This window comes from Symphalangus syndactylus, chromosome 20, assembly GCF_028878055.3.
Source record: "Symphalangus syndactylus isolate Jambi chromosome 20, NHGRI_mSymSyn1-v2.1_pri, whole genome shotgun sequence".
In the NCBI taxonomy this organism is placed as follows: Eukaryota; Metazoa; Chordata; class Mammalia; order Primates; family Hylobatidae; genus Symphalangus; species Symphalangus syndactylus.
In genome coordinates this window covers 23,555,288-23,572,522 of record NC_072442.2, presented here as the reverse complement: position 1 = coordinate 23,572,522, position 17,235 = coordinate 23,555,288, and the positions used below count along the sequence as shown (strand labels likewise).

At 56.6% G+C, this 17,235-nt stretch overlaps 1 protein-coding gene across 3 annotated transcripts; it reads left to right on the top strand.

Moving 5' to 3' along the window:
- The first annotated feature begins 4,278 nt into the window (after positions 1–4,278).
- On the top strand, positions 4,279–16,276 carry LOC129469445 (TBC1 domain family member 3G-like). 3 transcript variants are annotated; one of them, XM_063629950.1, is made up of 14 exons: positions 4,279–4,439; positions 7,185–7,296; positions 7,420–7,502; positions 8,795–8,834; positions 9,307–9,384; positions 9,835–9,942; positions 10,275–10,384; positions 11,635–11,683; positions 12,209–12,329; positions 13,044–13,138; positions 13,524–13,595; positions 14,059–14,158; positions 14,528–14,677; positions 15,658–16,276. In XM_063629950.1, the coding sequence occupies exons 1-14, from the start codon at positions 4,354–4,356 to the stop codon at positions 16,209–16,211; spliced, it is 1,758 nt and encodes a 585-aa protein (XP_063486020.1). In that variant the 5' UTR covers positions 4,279–4,353; the 3' UTR covers positions 16,212–16,276. The 3 variants fall into 3 exon arrangements, with proteins under 3 accessions (XP_063486020.1, XP_063486021.1, XP_063486022.1); XM_063629951.1 differs by lacking the exon at positions 4,279–4,439 and adding an exon at positions 6,842–6,904 and having other exon boundaries at positions 7,182–7,296; XM_063629952.1 differs by lacking the exons at positions 4,279–4,439; positions 7,420–7,502 and adding an exon at positions 6,842–6,904 and having other exon boundaries at positions 7,182–7,257.
- The last annotated feature ends 959 nt before the right edge of the window (positions 16,277–17,235 follow it).

Below are 17,235 nucleotides of genomic sequence, written 5' to 3'. Positions count from 1 at the left end.
CACATTTATCTACCAACATTCTGTCCAAGTCTCCTCTTCGGAATCACCAGAATCACCCTTAATGAAGAGTCACAGGGGGAAGACGTCCATACACGCATGAGGAGACAGGCCTGGAACAGAGCCTTCCTGCACAGCCTCAGAAAGGACCCACCCTGCTGACACCTGGATCTCGGACCCATGGCCTCCAGTGCTGCGAGATGGTAACATTCTGTTGTTGAAGGTGCCCAGTCTGTGGTACTGTAAAACAGCCCTAGGAAACTAACACAGCCTGTTAGCCCACAGATGGTGGAGAGATGGAATGCTCAGTGGAGCTCCAGGCTTACTGTCTACACCTCCCAAAGTGTGCTACCGGACCCTTGGGTGGGTGAGGTGTGCAAGGTAATTTTGGGTGGTTCAAGGTGAATAATTTCAATTGACATAATAATGTATTTATCTTGCTGGGTAAATCGGATCCCCACCTGTTAAGAACCAGGCAACACAGCAGGAGGTGAGCAGCCAGCCAGTGAGTAAAGCTTCATCTATAGAAACAGCCACTTCCCATCCCTCGCATTACCGCATGAGCTCTGCCTCCTGTCAGATGAGCGGTGCCATTAGATTCTCATAGGAGTATGAACCCTACTGTGAACTGCGCATGCCAGGGATCTAGATTGCGTGCTCTTTATGAGAACCTAATGCCTGATGATCTGTGACTGTCTCCCATCACCCCCAAGTGGGACCATGTAATCACAGGAAAACAAGCTTAGGGCTCCCACTGATTCTATATTATGGTGAGTTGTGTAATTACTTCATTATATGTTACAGTGAAATAATAATAGAAATGAAGCACACAATAAATGTAATGGGCTTGAATCATCTCTGCATCATCCCTTCCCCTTCTCCCGGGTCCATGGAATAGTTGTCTTCAAGAAAACTGGTCTCAGGTAGCAAAAAGGTTGGGAACCACTGGTGTAAATGCTTTAAGAAATAGTTAAGCAACTTAAGGTTTACATGCTACAAAAAATACAGGTTTAAATGCTAATAAAAATGGGAGCAAATGAAAACACTCTCTTTCTGTGGTCCGAGGAATCTTAAGCATTCTATCAGAAAGACTTTCAGCTTGGAACTGCAGCTGCCTTCCCACATCCTGTCCACTGTAAACCCCTGCAACACACAAACACACGCACATGCACATGCACACACATACACGCACACACACATGCACATACATACAAATGCATATATCTGCGTGTGTGCACGTGCACACACACACACACATACACACACACTGTGCTTCATGCCCTCACTAGGGTGGCCTGGGAGGGAATGCATTTTTTTTTTTTTTGATATGGAGTTTCACTCTTGTTGCCCAGGCTGGAATGCAATGGTGCAGTCTCAGCTCTCTGCAACCTCTGCCTCCTGGGTTCAAGCAATTCTCCTGCCTCAGCCTCCCAAGTAGCTGGGATTACAGGCATGTGCCACCATGTCTGGCTAATTTTGTATTTTTAGTAGAGATGGGGTTTCTCCATGTTGGTAAGGCTGGTCTCGAACTCCCAGTCTCAGGTGATCCACCTGCCTCAGCCTTCTAAAGTGCTGGGATTGCAGGCGTGAGTCATCACGCCCAGCCAGGAATGAATGCTTTTAGGAGAAACAAAGACAACTCAGGCCCCTCGTTCTCCTGGTGTTTGCACAAGTGCCTTCTCTGCAGACCATGCTTCAGTCTCTTTCTTAGTTATCCTTCTTACTGAGAGAAGCAGAGCCCCAGCCTGTACCCAGATGCTTAGGGCCCAAGCCAAGTGCACAAGCTTCCTGGGGAGCCTAGTGAGTTGAAGGCACTGTAGACCCTCCCCAAAAGAAGCATCAGTTTTCGGTGGATCCTTGAGCCCAGGAAGGCAATAGACAAGACATCACGGTTCACTGGAAGAGACAACAAAAATGCAGTGAGGAAGGGCAGTAGTCAAAGGTTTTACGCTCCACGAGAAGGGGTTCTCAGGGCTCTAAGCAGCAGGCAGACTTTATTGCATTTGTGGTTAGGTGATGGCGACCTACAGTTTTCATTGGGAACTGGGATCAAGAGTAACCCGACCTCCTACTCATGCACGTCTCTCTCTGTTTCTTTGCGTTTTGTGTCTCTCTTCCCATCTCTGTCCCTCCTTATCCTCTCAGCCTCCTCTGTCTCTCTCCTCATCTCTCTTCCTCTCTCTCATTCCCTTCTCCTCATCTCTCTTTCTCTCTCCTTCTTTTCCAGTTCTCTCTCCCTCCTCATCTCGCTGCATGCCACTGTTCAGGCTCCTGGGGCTCCACGTGGATGGGCGGACACGGGACTCCTAGGCTAATTTTCACGGCACAAGCACAGGGCTGCAGGACCTTCGTCCCCCACCTCCCAGCACCCTTAATGAGAGGTGTGGGGTGTGCCCGGGCTCTCCTGTGTTGGTGCCCCATGCACCAGGAAGCAGAAACTGCAGGACAAAGCTGGTGCAAGTGACATGCCCGCGTGGCTGCCAGCTTCCATCTTGGGATCTGCTGAGGCCAAAGCAGAGGACACCTGCCCAGGACCGACCCTGCACCAGGGTGGGGGTAGGGGTGGGTTTGGGGGTGGGAAGGGTGATGGAAGCAGCCACTGCAAAGCAGTCCCTGGCTGGCTTCCTGCCCTGCACCCTGTCATGCAAGGCCTCTCCTCCTGCCCCCACCCCCGCCCCTCACCACCTCCACCCCTAGGCTCTCCAGATCCAGGCTCCAGAAGTCTCCCAGGATCCAAGAACTAAGGGCAACCACTGGGCTCCGCAGCCCCTAGTCCATGAGTCAGCCACCCCTCTGCATGCTGACAAACCTTGGCTGTCACTTATCCTCCACCCCAAACCAGCCCCAGCCCCATCCTACTGCAGGCCTGTGTGGCTGCTGGAGAGGCCGGGCTCCTATCCTGACCCCGAGGCTGCCTGATATGCTTTCTGGATCCTGGAGAAAACTGACCCACTATTCTCATACTGGTGCAACTTCTTCCAAGACCTCAAAACTGGACAACGTGAACTTGTCTTGTTTCTTGTCTCTTCTTGCTAGGGCTGTCATTGGGACAGTCTGAGATGGGGGGTGGGGGAAGACAATGGATGAATGTATGGATGAATGGACTTCCCCCACCAGCATCACCACCTCCTCCTAAACATAGTCCTGAGAGCTCTATTTCCTGGTAAACTTCCCCCTTCCCACCCTGGTCCAGAGAAGCCCAAAGGCCAGCGCCCTCCACCCACTCTACTGTCCGCTTGCCCAGATGTCTGGGGTCCACTCTGCTGTCTGCTTGCCCAGATGTCTTAACCCGGCTTTACCAAGCTAGAACAGATAGCAGGGATGAGCTCCCAGCCTTTGCCCGGAAGATTTGCTAAAATGTTCTCAGTTTAAAAGCAGGGGCAGTGACGGGGCCTAGGGATGATCCCAGGGTTGTCACTTAAGCATCAAGAAGGGCAAGGAGCCCTGTTTCCTGCCTTTACCCTGGGAGAACTTGGCCAGGGCTCCACAAAGCCCTGCAGGGGCAGGAGGAGAGCAAATCCACCCTTCTCTGGAGGAAGTCACCACCATCCCCAGGAAGCAGCAGATGGGGGGCGCACTGTCAGAGCCCTCGCGTGCTATAGGGCAAGGCCGGCAGGTCTGTACTCAGTCTCAGCCACAGGGGAGCTGCAAGATACACTGAGACCCTCACAAGTTTGGCTCTGTGTCCCCACCCAAAACTCATCTGGAATTGTAATCCTCCTGTGTCAAGGGAGGAACCTGGTGGGAGGGGATTGGATTTGGGGACAGTTTCCCCCTTGCTGCTCCCCGGATAGTGAGGGAGTTCTCAGGAGAGCTGATGGTTTGAAAGTGTGGCACTTCCTGGTTCTCCACTCACTCCCTCCTGCTGTCTTGTGAAGAAGGTGCCTGCTTCCCCTTCACCTTCTGCCATGGCTGTAAGTTTCCTGAACTGCAAGTCAGTTAAGCCTGTTTCCTTTATAAATTACCCAATCTCAGGTATTTCTTTATAGCACTGCGAAAACAAATGAATCCAGTCCCCTTCCCTGAGGTGCCTTCTCCTTAGGCAACCAGCTGCCCCCATGCTCCTCTTCTGCCCCCTGGTATTTCCTTTCCCCTCATGAGGCCCAAGTGATCCATGTGGCCAGCCCCAGCGCCATCCTACCACAGGCTTGTGTGGCTGCTGGAGAGGCCGTGCTCCTTTCCTCTCCCCGAGCCTGCCTGATATGCTTTCTGGATCCTGGAGAAAACTGACCTCTATTCTCATACTGGTGCAACATCTTCCAGTACCTCAAAGCTGTACCATTTGAGCCAGTCTTTTTTCTTGTCTCCACTTGCTAGGGCTGTCATTGGGACAGTCCTAGAGGGTGGTGCCAATGGATGAATGGATGGATGGACAGTAGTCCAGGGATGATGTCCCTGTCTGTCCTGAACCGGGCCCTTCCTCCAATGAGAAGCCTTCCTGAGTGAGTATATACAGTCATCCCTTGGTATCCATGGAGGATTAGTTCTAGGGTTCCCGGTAATGCCAAAATCCAAGGATGCTCAAGTCCCTGATATAACATGGCATAGTACTTACGTATAAGCTATGCACATCCTCTCGTATACATTAGACCATTACTGGATTATTTATGATATGTAATACAATGCAGATGCTACATAAATGGTTGTGATACTGTATTCTTTAGGGAATGATGACAAGAACAAAGTCTGCACGTGTTCAATAGAAATATAACCAACCAATTTATTTTCTGAATATTTTCCATCTGCTGTTGCTGAATCTACAGATGCAGAGCTCCTGGATACGAGAGCCAAGCGTGCTTTGAGAGTCGGGTGGGTGAGGTTGCTAATGAGTACAGGGGAGCAGGTGTTGATCAGGAGGGCCCTGCACTGGGGCATCTGGACGTCCTGCCTCAGGACTTGAGACTCCAGTTGGATGGCACAGGCAGACTCAGCCCAGGTCACAGCCCTCCCTTTGAAGTTTCATTTTATCCCGAGCTCTTTCTGGCCCCTGGAATTTGGCATCCCCTAGGCCCTGGGTGGAAGGACAGATGAGCCAGGTTTTAGATAACATGTCTAGAAGAGTGAGCCCCTACTGTGCGCCTGGCACTTTCCCCACAGGATCCTCTAGCTAGAATAGCCAGGGGTCATGGCGAGAAATACCCAGTTAAAATGTCAGAAATGAAAAAGCGATACCGTTAGAGACGCTAAAAAGACCATTAGGTAATAGTATGAGCATTTGTATTCTGAGATCCAACAGCAGCAGTCACTTCCCTCCACCCCCATGTGTATCCCAGGACCACCCTGGGTGAGGAGGGCTGAGGTTAGAGAGCACCCATGGATGCTCTGATGCCGGCCCTGGGCCTCGGGGGTGACAGTGATGAGCAACTGTGTGCACACGAGTGGGGCAGCCGGGCCTGGCCAGAGAAGCAACACACACGTGCACAGACAAGTTTACCCACGTACGGGTGTGCACGCATGTGCACAAACACATTGCAGGCAGGCATGTTGACGCCTCAGGCAGCGGAGGACCCTGACTCTGGGCCCTGCTGACCCGGGCCAGGCCCCCTTGTGATGCGTGCCATGACCTCAGAATGCCACTGGTGCGTAGCACCTATCCGCTCTCCGGCCTGCCTCTGTGTTCTACAGCAGTTACACACAGGCAGTGGTGTCTGTGAGCAGCTGTGTTTTCTCCCTGAGAAGGTTTTCTCCCTGAGAGGCATACATAACCCAGGCCAGCTGATTGATCAGAATCAGGTGAGTGTGACCTGCTCTCTTCCCTCCAGGCTGACTTGGGGACAGTGGCTACGGTACGGGCGGTGTTGGCCTCTGGGCAGCTACTGAGGAGGAGGGTCATCCCTGAGCACTCACAGGGAGCCCGTTCTACACTGCCTGTGTAGATGATTTTCTCTTTCGTCCTCACGGTGGCTTCGTAGAGTGGGTGCTGTTCCCGAATGTACCCATTCGACAGGTGAGACCTCTGGGGTCAGAGAGGCGGTAACCAGCCCGAAAATCCAGACATGACCCTGGGTTTTGCTCTCAGCCCTGCTGTGTGCCATGCTAGACTTCAGGCCTCAACCCTGTGACCTCCCTGCTCGAGATCCCAAATCTGCCCAGATTTCCGATCCTGATGGGGCAGAGCCTGGCCCTGGTAGAGACACTGGGATGGATCCACTGTGGGTGGGGAGGAGGGAAGGGCCCTCAGAACACACCTGGGGCCTAAGCTGGGTCCTGATGGTCACTGTGGGACCCACTGGACACACACGGTCCCTTGTCTGGGAGTGGCATGGGGAGCCTTCTGCCCTTGGGCAGTTGTGGAAAGTGAAGGAGCCCTGGAGGGCTGGCTGAGGGGAGACTATCTTTCCTTGTGTTCAAAGGGGTCCAGGCACTGGGCTTCTCCCCAAGTATTTCTTATTCTGTCTGGCCTCGCTTTCCTTTTGCCCTGAGTATTCTCAGAAGGGACGGTCCATCTAGATGTTCTCCAGGAGCAAGGACCCACTGTTCTTCATCAGTGACCCAGGAAAATGAAGCCCCCTCCTATAGGGACAGCTCAGAATGGTGGAGTCCGCAGTCCCTCCCCGAGAGATGTGGTTTCCATGAGCGCAGTGGCTGTTTTGGGGACAGTAGATCATTTTCATCCCTCATCCCCAAAACCAAACACACTCCTGCTCAAATGGCGTTATTCCTAAAGCAGCTTCACTAGTTAGCCCGAAGGGCCATGGTAGCTCAAGTGATGAGCGAGGTAGAACGGAGCAGTCAGGAGAGATCTTGTTCCCCATAGGAAACTGGGCATCTCTGTGGCCCTGAGTATCCCAGGAGGCCAATCGTACAGAGACCTCTGGTGCCTGACCCCAGTTAGCATCCACAACCCCGAATAGCCCATCACAGGCCCTTCACCCTTGGCAGGTGGACACCATTCAACCTGCCGGGGAAGATATGTGCCCGTTTCATGGCATAAGGGGAAAACGGGATTCTCTGTCCAGGTCCCACTCTTCTCGAGTCCTTGGGAAGATGCTCACCCCTGCTTGCGGCTTCAGACTGCAGAGACCCATGGAGGTGTGGGCCACGGGGTTTGGCCCCTTTTTACCAGAGTTCAGTGGTGGAATGAAGGTTACACAACCAACCAGCATCTGGGAGCCCGGTGGGAGAGGTTCGGGTGTTCTCCAAAGCTGTCGGGTACAGTGTAACCTTTAGCCAATTTTGTCTCACAGGATGAACGTGGTGGAGGACGTGGAGAGTTGGCGGGCGCGGGAGCGAGAGGACATCATCAGGGAATATGAAAAGGTACAGTTCGGTCTGCTTCTTGGAGGGAGGCCTCTTCCAGTGCGCCCTGGTCAAAGGGTCCTGGGTTCCCTAGGAGCACAGGGCAGGGACGGGTGGCCAATACCCCCAGGCCCTTTCACTCTTTACCTTGGACCCCTCACCAAGGCTCCCTCTGGGTTACAGGGGCACCGAGCGGGGCTGCCAGAGGACAAGGGGCCTGTGCCTGTTGGGATCTACGGCAACATCGACGACTTTGGGATTGTGTAGTGAGTCCTCTGTGCTCCCCTCACCCCTAAAACATCTGTCTCAGCTCAGGGATGGGTTTGCTTTTAGAAAGGCCATTCTGACACAGGACATGTCTCGCCAGCTCGGGTCAACCTCCTTTCCAGGGTCAGAACTCCTCCCTGGCTCCCCTGCAGGTCCAACCCGAGGTTGTTGTTAGGCCAGAGGTGCAAGGCCCATCTAGGGAGCCGGTGGGAATGGAGACTGGGCTAGGTCAGGCCCCTGGGCTCTCAGCAGTTCTGTCGGCAAGTCAGCACAAGAGGAGCGGGGCAGCCCGAGGGTCTGGCCCTGTCTACCAGGGGACAACCCCAGTGAGATCCAAGGGTTGTGGCCACAGGGTGAGGAGACACCTGGCCCAGCCTCGGGGCTGTTGTCCAGCAGGTCTCTCAGAGCCCACCTGCCCCTGTCCTCCCCCATTTCCCTAGAGTTACAGCCCTCACTGTCCCCATGGGGAAGGGGGAAAGGTGTGGGGACAGTGGGGGCTTTGGACCTAAGAGAATGGGGGAGAAGATGGGCAGGGCCCTGCTCTGGGCATCTCAGGGTGAGGCCGGGGAGGCAGCAGGGCTTGTGACTGAAGACCCTGGGTCTGGTGCTGGGAAGGGATCTGGGGCCAGGTAAGAGGAGCCCAGCCTGGAGCCCATCCTTCAGGGATCAGAGGATGGAGAGACAGCGGATCCCAGGGGACGTAGGGTGGGAGGGAGCTGATGAGCCGTGCCACTTCTGAAACGCAGGGTGTGTGGCTCAGATGCAGGGAGAGGCAGGTGGATGCTGGGAGATCAGAGCCTGCAAGAGCCTTGGGGCTGTCAAGTGGGATGGGCCCCTGGTGCACCCAGAGTACACCGGGCAGGTCTCAGGGCAGGCTCCCTTGACCCTGGCGGGGTGATGTGGTCGATCCCTGAGGGATTCCTGTCAGGGCCCGGTCGCCCACCCTGGGCGGCCCCCATCCCATCTCAGGGCTGACCTTTCTCAGCTCCAGCAGAAAGCACCACCTGGAGTCCAGGATGGGCAGCCCCATTGTGCAGCCTGACCACCCCCCACGCCAGGGGCCCCGGTAACCCCAGCCATGCTGTCCCTGCACTCCTTCTTCTCCCAGGTCCTGCCCCTCCTGGGAGTCAGCCCCACAGGAAGGCCCTTGTCCTCCCTTCCCTGTGCCTTCTCCCGGGCTGAGCCCTGAGCTGGGTAGGGACAGAGCCAGTCCTTTCTGGGGGCTGGCTCCCGGGCTGGGGTGGCTCCAGGCCCTGTGCAGGTCCTCAGCGCTGCCTGGGTTGCCTTACAGTGAGACGGAGCTGCCTCCTCTGACTGCGCGGGAGGCAAAGGTAAGAGCCTGATGCATGGAGGGGTTGGTCCAGGGACGTAGGGACTGGGCGGGTGGGCAGTGAGGCAGTGAGGCAGCTGGCCTGGGCGGTGGCGGGTGAGGACAACACTCTGTCACTGGGAGAGGGAGCAGAGACCTGACCCCAGGTTGATTTAACTTTGGCAGTTTGATAAAATTCCGAAGTGAGAACCACAGTCCTGGCTTGGGGGTGGCTTCCCGCTTGTGTCGGGACCCCACCTAGAGGCTGAGGCCTAAGACTGGTGTGTCTGTGGCCTGAGGATGGCACATCCCGGGGTCCCAAAGCCAGCCCACTGGTGCTCATTTGCTCAAAGGCTGTCAGCCCTTAGGGTCTGCCCTTCCCTGGCTCCTTCCAGCTGGGTCCCACCAGGGCTCCAGAGCCCAAGACCCAGCATCCACGGGCAGCTCTGGGAAGCCCGGCAGCTCCACTAACTCCAACATTCCTCATTTGACAGCGAATTCGGCGGGAGACGAGAAACAGCAAGTGGCTGGAGATGCTGGGCAAATGGGAGACGTACAAGAACAGCGAAAAGGTAATGTGTGGAGGGAGAGGCCCCCAGAAGCACTCTGCAGAGACAGGGGACAGGCACCCATGGCTGTGGCCTGACACCGTCAGCCTCTCAGAGGGCACGTGGCACACTGTCCTCGCCCAGAGGACTGCAGGCCTGGTCGCCAGATTGCCTGCCTATTCGTGCAAGCGTCACCTTGCTGGGAGGGAATCTGAATCTAGGGCTGGGACCACCTGGAGCTGAAGGCGAGGGATGCCCTGGTGACCCGAAGGAAGAAAAAGGTTCAGATCAGAGTTTTGACTCTGAGTGTCCATCCACTCTTTCAGTCCTGGGAAGGGAGACCCTGTCCCAGCTCGATCTCACCTCTACTGAGGAATCATGGGGCCAAAACCGACAATTCCCAGAATCCCCGGGCTCTGGTCCTCACTGGGGTCACCCCGTGGCCTGTAACACCAGACTGTTTTCTCCCCACAGCTCGTAGATCGCACATACAAGGGGATTCCCAGGAACATCCGGGGCCGGGCATGGTCAGTCCTCCTGAACATTCAGGAAATCAAATCAAAAAACCCCGGCAAATACAAGGTACACTCAGCCAGAGCACAACAAACGGGACAGGCCGTGTCAGGGGCCCAGGTCTCCAGCTGGAGGGAACATCAAACCCACCCTGGGGGGCATGGGGGAGGATGGTCAGATGCACATCCTGGGCATGGACGGTGGCATAGTCACCACAGACAGACTCGGCTCTGGCGACCCTCCCTGGCTTCAATAACAAGCCAAAAAGCAGCTTTCTGCAGAAGGAAACCTTCCTTCTTTTCTTCCTTCCCGAAGTGCTGACTGTGGGCTGACTGCCATTTGGGGCAGGGAGTCTTCCATGTGTTCTGAGGCTGCTTCCTCCTCTTGGCCCTGCCCTACAGCTCATGAAGGAGAAGGGCAAGAGGTCATCTGAACACATCCATCAGATCGACCAGGATGTTAGCAGGACTCTCCAGGACCATGTCTTCTTCAGGCGTCGATATGGAGCCAAGTAAGCCTACGGGAGCCACAGGGTCCCAGCGGAGATGGGGTGAATGAGAGGGATGGGCACTTCCCCGGAGCAGAAGCCAGGGTCACCCAGGAGGGATGACAGAGCCACCAAGAGCTCTCCTGGCCCAGGGAGCAGCAGGCACCATGAACCGAGCACCTCCCTGGTTCCAAGCCCTGGGCCAGACTGGAACATGTGGGGCTGGAACCCAGGAGGATCCTGAGGAGACAGAAGACAGCAAAGAAAATCATGCACAATGGTGAAAGGTGCTCTCCCTGACCCACGGGGACCCGTGGTAGGACCTACGGGAGGGTGGCAGGATGGAGGGCCCATGAGCCTACCCAGACAACACTGACAGCACCAAACGCTGGGAGAATTATGGGTCCTGGAAACTCTCATCCAGGTCTGCTGGGAACATGACACGGCACAGCCACGTTGGCAGCCAGTTGGGCAGTGGCTCACAAAGCTCAATGGACTTGAACCAAGTGTCCCCAAGGTGTCACAGATATTGAACCCACTGATTTGGAAACTGACATCCACATGAAACCTGCATGCCAGGTTCACTGCTTGATTCACCGTCACTCACACACCGAGCCTTCGGGGACGGCCTTCAACACGGGCATGGGGAGAGCAAGGCTGGTCCTCCCTTCAAACGGAAGACCCAGCGAGAAAAGGGAACGAGCCGGTGATGCCCGCACGGACGTGGGTGGATCCTAGATGCATTTTGCTAAGGGAAAGAAGCCAGACCCAATAAGCTACCACAGTAGCATTCCCATTCCTAGGCCATTCTGGAAAAGGCCAAACCACAGGGACTGAGAAGCAGTCTGGGTGGCCAGGGGCTGACGAATCGGGGAGAGGCTGGGTGCGTAGGGGCTGCTCTGGAGACTTGGAGGATGAAGGAGTCACTCCAGGAGGGGCTGGAGCAGTGGCTGGGAGACTCTGCACATTGGTTTGGAACTGTGGAGGAACTGTACACCCAGAGACTGAACTGGCGTGTGTGCAAACTGAAAAAAAAAAAAATCATTCAGAGTGAAAAGGATCGGTCAACTCACTGTACAACTGGGCTATTTGCATGTCACAGATGTGGCTTTTACTGAAACATTTCTTCAACAGCCTCAGGCCCTGAAGAGCTCACTGCTTTTCTGGCGAATCATCTGAACCTGAAATGGGATTTGTCATTAGGATTTGTAGACAAAGTGAAACTAACAGCATCTGCACAAACCAAACCATAGCCCCCTTTCTCTGTTTCCTAGGCAGCGGGAACTCTTCTACATACTCCTGGCATATGCGGAGTATAACCCGGTGAGTATTCCCGGCAGTGAGGTTCCTGGGCCGTATTTCCATATTCACAGGAGTGGGTGTCTGGTGGGGGTGTCGTTGCTTCTTTTAAAGTTGGTATTTGTGACCCACCAGGTTATAGGAGGTAGGATTCCAGCTCCTCGCTGGCATAAACCTCCAAGCAAGGGGGTGGTCTCAAGGGGTCAAGCTGAGACACAAAGGAGTTGGGGCCTGGACTCCTGGTGTCACCTGGGCCTGACCACCACTTCTCAGAACAAGAAATTACGCCCTCCTCCTGGGGCTGCCCCAAAGCCTGGGAGCTTGGCAGCATCACACGCAGGATGGTGGTCTCAGGAGACATTTTGGACAAGGTGCTGAAGTGCCTGATGGACTTGGCTCTTGTCATGAAATGAATTTGCATCCTGAGGAAGCCTCTTCTTTAGAGGAAGCCTGTCCAGTCACCTCTGCCCTCTCCAATGACATGAGTCCTCCCAGGTGACCTCAGCCCTCCCAGCTGATGTCCTTCCATGGTGACTCTGGCTCTTGCAGGAGGTGGGCTACCGCAGGAACCTGAGCCACGCCGCCGCCTTGTTCCTCCTGTATCTGCCTGAGGAGGACGCATTCTGGGCACTGGTGCAGCTGCTGGCCAGTGAGAGGCACTCCCTGCAGGGTAGGTGAACAGCTGCCCCTGGGGCCTCACGCAGCCAGACCCGGGGACGGCCACCGTGGCCAGGTGATCTCGGCTTTCAGCCAAGGCACCCTCCTTGTGTCGCCGGCTCGTTGGGAGCCTTTAGGACGTCTCTGCTGAGGGTCCCACAGGAGTCCGCAGCTGGCCCCCCACAGCTGAAGTCAGACACCTTTCAACCCCATCAGCAGAGGGCATCTCATCCTCCCCGTGGCCACGCTCTGTGTCCCGGAGCCACGGCCTCCGGCTCTGATTCTGTGCAGCCGACTCTCCCCTCCCTGAGAGTCCTCCTGCCCTCCAGCTGCCGGGGCTCCCGCTGCCCTTGGTGCACACGAATGGGCCGACCAAGCCCAGGTGGCAGCATCTTCCCATCCTGTGTCCCCTGGCCCGACCCCACTTCCAGGAGATGACCAGGAAGCCCAGTACCCACACTGTTCTGGCTGCCCTGTTGTGGCCTCAAAGTCAGGCTTGCCCCTTCTGCACCCTGGCCCAGGAGGCCTCCAGGGGAACCTCCAGCCAGGCTCCAGGGGATGTTCCCGCCACACCTCCCCAGGGTAAAGGCCGCAAGGTGGGGTCACCAGATGGGAGGGTGGGAAGCCTTCGGGTTTGGGGGCCTCTCAAGCTGCCCAGCTCTTGCAGCTGATGGCTCTACATCTTGGGGGAAGGCTCTGATTTCATGATGGGCTGGGGGCCTCTCAGGATTCCACAGCCCAAATGGCGGGACAGTCCAGGGGCTCCAAGACCATCGGGAGCATGTGGTACCCACGTCACAACCCAAGACCATGTGGCATCTGGTGAGTTTATGGTCCCTTCGGCTCTTCCCCAGAGGCCCTGCATCCCGTGGGGCTGGAGGAGCAGGGGGGCTGGAGCCCCTCGTGGGGCTGGTGACTGGCTGAGTCCCAGCCAGGGCCTGACCTGGGATGCCGGGTCCTCCATGGGCTGGGAGTTGGTTTCCTTTCCTGCCCTGGAGGAGACAGAGGCACAGGGATGGCGCCCCAGCTCCCGCAGAGCAGGGCAAAGGGCAGTGTGTCCACCGAGAGTGTGGGAAGGGGACGGTGTCGCGGGGAGCCCCGGACAGTGCCCAGTGTTCTGCACTAGGCATAGGTTCTTCAGAGGCCCTGGAAGAGGGAGGTTTTTAGGGCAGCCCAGTGGCCTGAGCACCTCTGTTGCTCCCATCAGGACCAGGACATAGACGCTGGTATATGCGGGAAGCATCTCTCGTTAGGCTGGCTTCTCCGGACGTTAATGAAGGTAAGGTGGCATAGGGAGACCCTGGCTCAGGGACCCTCGTTGCCCTGCAGTGCCCTGCTTCCTCAGTCCAGCAGTCTGGCTCACCCCCAGCCCACAGGAGTCTCAGGTGGGCCCCCGAAGGACACTCAAGCAAAACCCTGTGCCCAAGAGGGGTCATCCCAGGGCAATGGCTGGGGCTCAGGCCCAGCCTCATGGGCAGACCGGGCCAGGACCCGACTTGAGAGGGCTCAGGGAAGCCTCAAGCGCTGGGCAAGCCCCTCTCTCCAGGAGCCACATCTCCACTCATATGAGTGCCCCCCATGAGGAGCTGCAAGACCTTGCCTGACCCAGCATCCTGGAGGGCCCAGGCGACGCTCATGGGGAAGGCCACTGACTCTGGGGACTGAAACCCCAATGGGCACAGCTCGAGCCACCAGCCCCAACCTGGAAGGGCCAGGTTCTCCCACGCCTGCTGTCTCCACAGATCTCTCTCAGGCTGACCCTGCGCCTGTGGGACGTTTACCTGCTACAAGGAAAACAAGCACGGATGCACATGACCAGCATTGCGTTCGAGGTGCGGCAGAGTAAGTCTACGTGTGCCTAATGGGGCCTGGGGAGCCCCGGGGTCAGACCCCGACTGGCCCGAGGGCAGCTTCCTCACACTGTCCTCACGATCCCCTGTTCTGGCTCAGAGGGAGGTCTGGCCAGGTGGGCCGGGAAGGGCACTGTGACAGCGAGCCCATCCCCCACATGACCCAGATGAAAGTCAGGAGTGTGGCGGGCACTTCCCTGTCCAGGTCGCCCCCCAGTCACAGCCTCCTGTGCACATCTGGACCCCTGGGGTGGCCACAAAAGGATCCAGCACCACCCAGTGAGAGGCTGAAGTGGCCATGGGGTACGTGCTGGCCCCCTCCCAGGGAACTCTTCTGGCCTGATGTCTACCCTGTCCCTAGATCGCTTCAATAAGACGAGTTCCGGCCTGTGCGCATGCATCGCGAGCCGGTTCTGCCATCACTGGGCCAGGGATGATGACAGGGTGCTCAAGCACCTCAGGGCCTCTGTGAACGAACGACGGAGGAAGCAAGCGGACCTGCCACCCCCAGGTGGGCTCCAGTGCCGTGTCCCCTCCCATGTCACCCTCTGGGGCAGTCAACAGTGGGGGAGTGCCCGGGACCTGCAACCCTACTACCTGGGCCTTCCTCTTCACCTTTTCTTCCTCCTCTTCCTCCTGGACTCTAAGAAAGTACAGGAGGCCCACCGGTCCTCAGGGCAGGTGCTCAGTGCCTGTGTACTGGACGTGTTGTGCACGCAGGAGGGGGATGTGAGCAAGACCCTCCCTCAAGCCCCCCCCACTTTCCACGGTGTCTCGCTCTCCCCCTCACAGGGCCCTCAAAGTTACTAGAGGAGCCAGACCCATTTGTGGGAGACCCCGCCTCTCCCTGCAAGCACCCACAGCCTCAGAGAGCAGCAGAGGCCCCTCACTCCTGCACGCTCCTCCAAGGTTGCCAGGACAACAAGCCTTGAGCCAGGGAGACAAGGGAATTGGGGGTCCCTGACCCCCAGAGCATTCAGGGAGAGGGCACAGGCGGGACCCCGGGCCCAGAGCCAGAGCCAAGAATTCAGCCCGATGTGGGAAGAGTCAGTCCTGGCATGGACTGGGCAGCCCAGGAGGGCAGAGGGTGACCCACGTCCGGGCCCAAAAACCCACTGCAGAGACGGGTCCCCATGTGAGGTGGCAAGGGGCTGGGTGACATCCAAGGACCCTCCCACCTGAGTTCTGACTGGGGGCCGTATCCCAGGCCCAACAGCCCTGGGACGAATGTGTGTGGCAGGAAACCCACAGCCAGTCCCAACCCTGGGGGCAGTCCCAGGAGCCACCCTCCATGCCACGACAGCTTCCCCACGCCAGGCAGCACACACCCCTCCTTCTGGGATCAGCAGACTACAGGCTTGTCCTCAGTGTCAGGCCACGGGGGCCACACAGAGACCCCGAGGACTACAGAGACGCAGGCAGGTGGGGCCCAGCCCGGAAAGGCCTGCATGGGCTCCCTGGAGACGCTGACCACATCTGTTTTCCTTTCAGCCAAAGCCGAGCAAGGGTCCTCGGCACCCAGGCCTGTGCCGGCTTCACGTGGCGGGAAGACCCTCTGCAAGGGGGACAGGCAGGCCTCTCCAGGCCCACCAGCCCGGTTCCAGCGGCCCATTTGGTCAGCTTCCCTGCCAGGGGCACCTCGTTCTTCCACACCCTGTCCTGGTGGGGCTGTCCGGGAAGACACCTATCCTGTGGGCACTCAGGGTGTGCCCAGCCCGGCCCTGGCTCAGGGAGGACCTCAGGGGTCCTGGAGACTCCTGCGGTGGAACTCCATGCCCTGTCTCCCGACGGACCTGGATATAGGGGCCCATTGTGATTTCGAACAGAGCTACTGGGTCCATGCCATATCCCAGGAGGACCAGCTGGCCACCTGCTGGCAGGCTGAACACTGCCGAGGGAGTGAGATTGGCTTTCGCGGAACTGAACAACGTGGGCATGGACTTCCGGGCCCTGCAGTGCACCCAGCACTGATTCCGACCAGGACACCTCCTTCCCAGCGAGGGACGAGGAGCAGTGCACTCCCACCTCAGGGCCTTATTATTTAGTTAATAGGATTGTGCTCATGTTACATTTCTCAATTTTTTTTAAGAGATAAAGTCTCACTCTGTCACCCAGGCTGGAGTGCGGTGGTGCAATCATGGCTCACTGCTTCCTGGAACTCATGGGCTGCAGCAATCCTCCTGCCTCAGCCTCCTGACTAGGTGGGACTATAGGCACACGCCACCGTGCCTGGCTAATTTCTTTGACTTTTCTCTGGAGACAGGGTCCACCCATGTTTCCCAGGCTGGTCTCAGACTTCTAGGCTCAAGTGAACCTGAACCTCCCGCCTCGACCTCTCAAATTGCTGGGATTACAGGTGTGAGCCACCACACCCGGCCTGAATTTCTTACGTGCGATGCTACCACAAAACGTCATTATTAGGGGAAGCAGGATGGAAGGTGTAGGGGAGGACACTGTAGTGCCTTTACAATATTTCTGTATATCTAAAATCATTTCAACAGGAAACATTTATTTCAAAACGTGAAGGTTTTGACAACACCATGAGCCTGCCTTTGTACTTTAAACTCATGGAACGAGAACCACCTTCACATTTTGAAACAAATGTTTCCTGTTGAAATGATTTTAGATATACAGAAATATTGTAAAGGCACTACAGCGTCCTCCTACACCTTCCATCCTGCTGCCCCTCATAATGACGTTTTGTAGTAGCATGGCACATAAGAAATTCAGGCCGGGTGTGGTGGCTCACACCTGTAATCCCAGCAATTTGAGAGGTCGAGGTGGGAGGTTCAGGTTCACTTGAGTCTAGAAGTCTGAGACCAGCCTGGGAAACATGGGTGGACCCAGTCTCCAGAGAAAAGTCAAAGAAATTAGCCAGGCACGGTGGCGTGTGCCTATAGTCCCACCTAGTCAGGAGGCTGAGGCAGGAGGATTGCTGGAGCCCACGAGTTCCAGGAAGCAGTGAGCCGTGATTGCACCACCGCACTCCAGCCTGGGTGACAGCGTGAGACTTTATCTCAAAAAAAAATTAAGAAGTGGGTACAATCATATTAACTAATCCTATTAACT

What these genes read in the sequence shown, in the direction of transcription:
- LOC129469445 (XM_063629950.1), top strand. Translation starts at nt 4,354, where the DNA reads ATGAATGGATGGATGGACAGTAGTCCAGGGATGATGTCCCTGTCTGTC. An exon ending in CCAATGAGAAGCCTTCCTGA is followed by an intron (nt 4,440 to 7,184) that starts GTGAGTATATAC and finishes TTTGTCTCACAG; the next exon opens with GATGAACGTGGTGGAGGACG. An exon ending in CCAAGACCATGTGGCATCTG is followed by an intron (nt 13,139 to 13,523) that starts GTGAGTTTATGG and finishes TGCTCCCATCAG; the next exon opens with GACCAGGACATAGACGCTGG.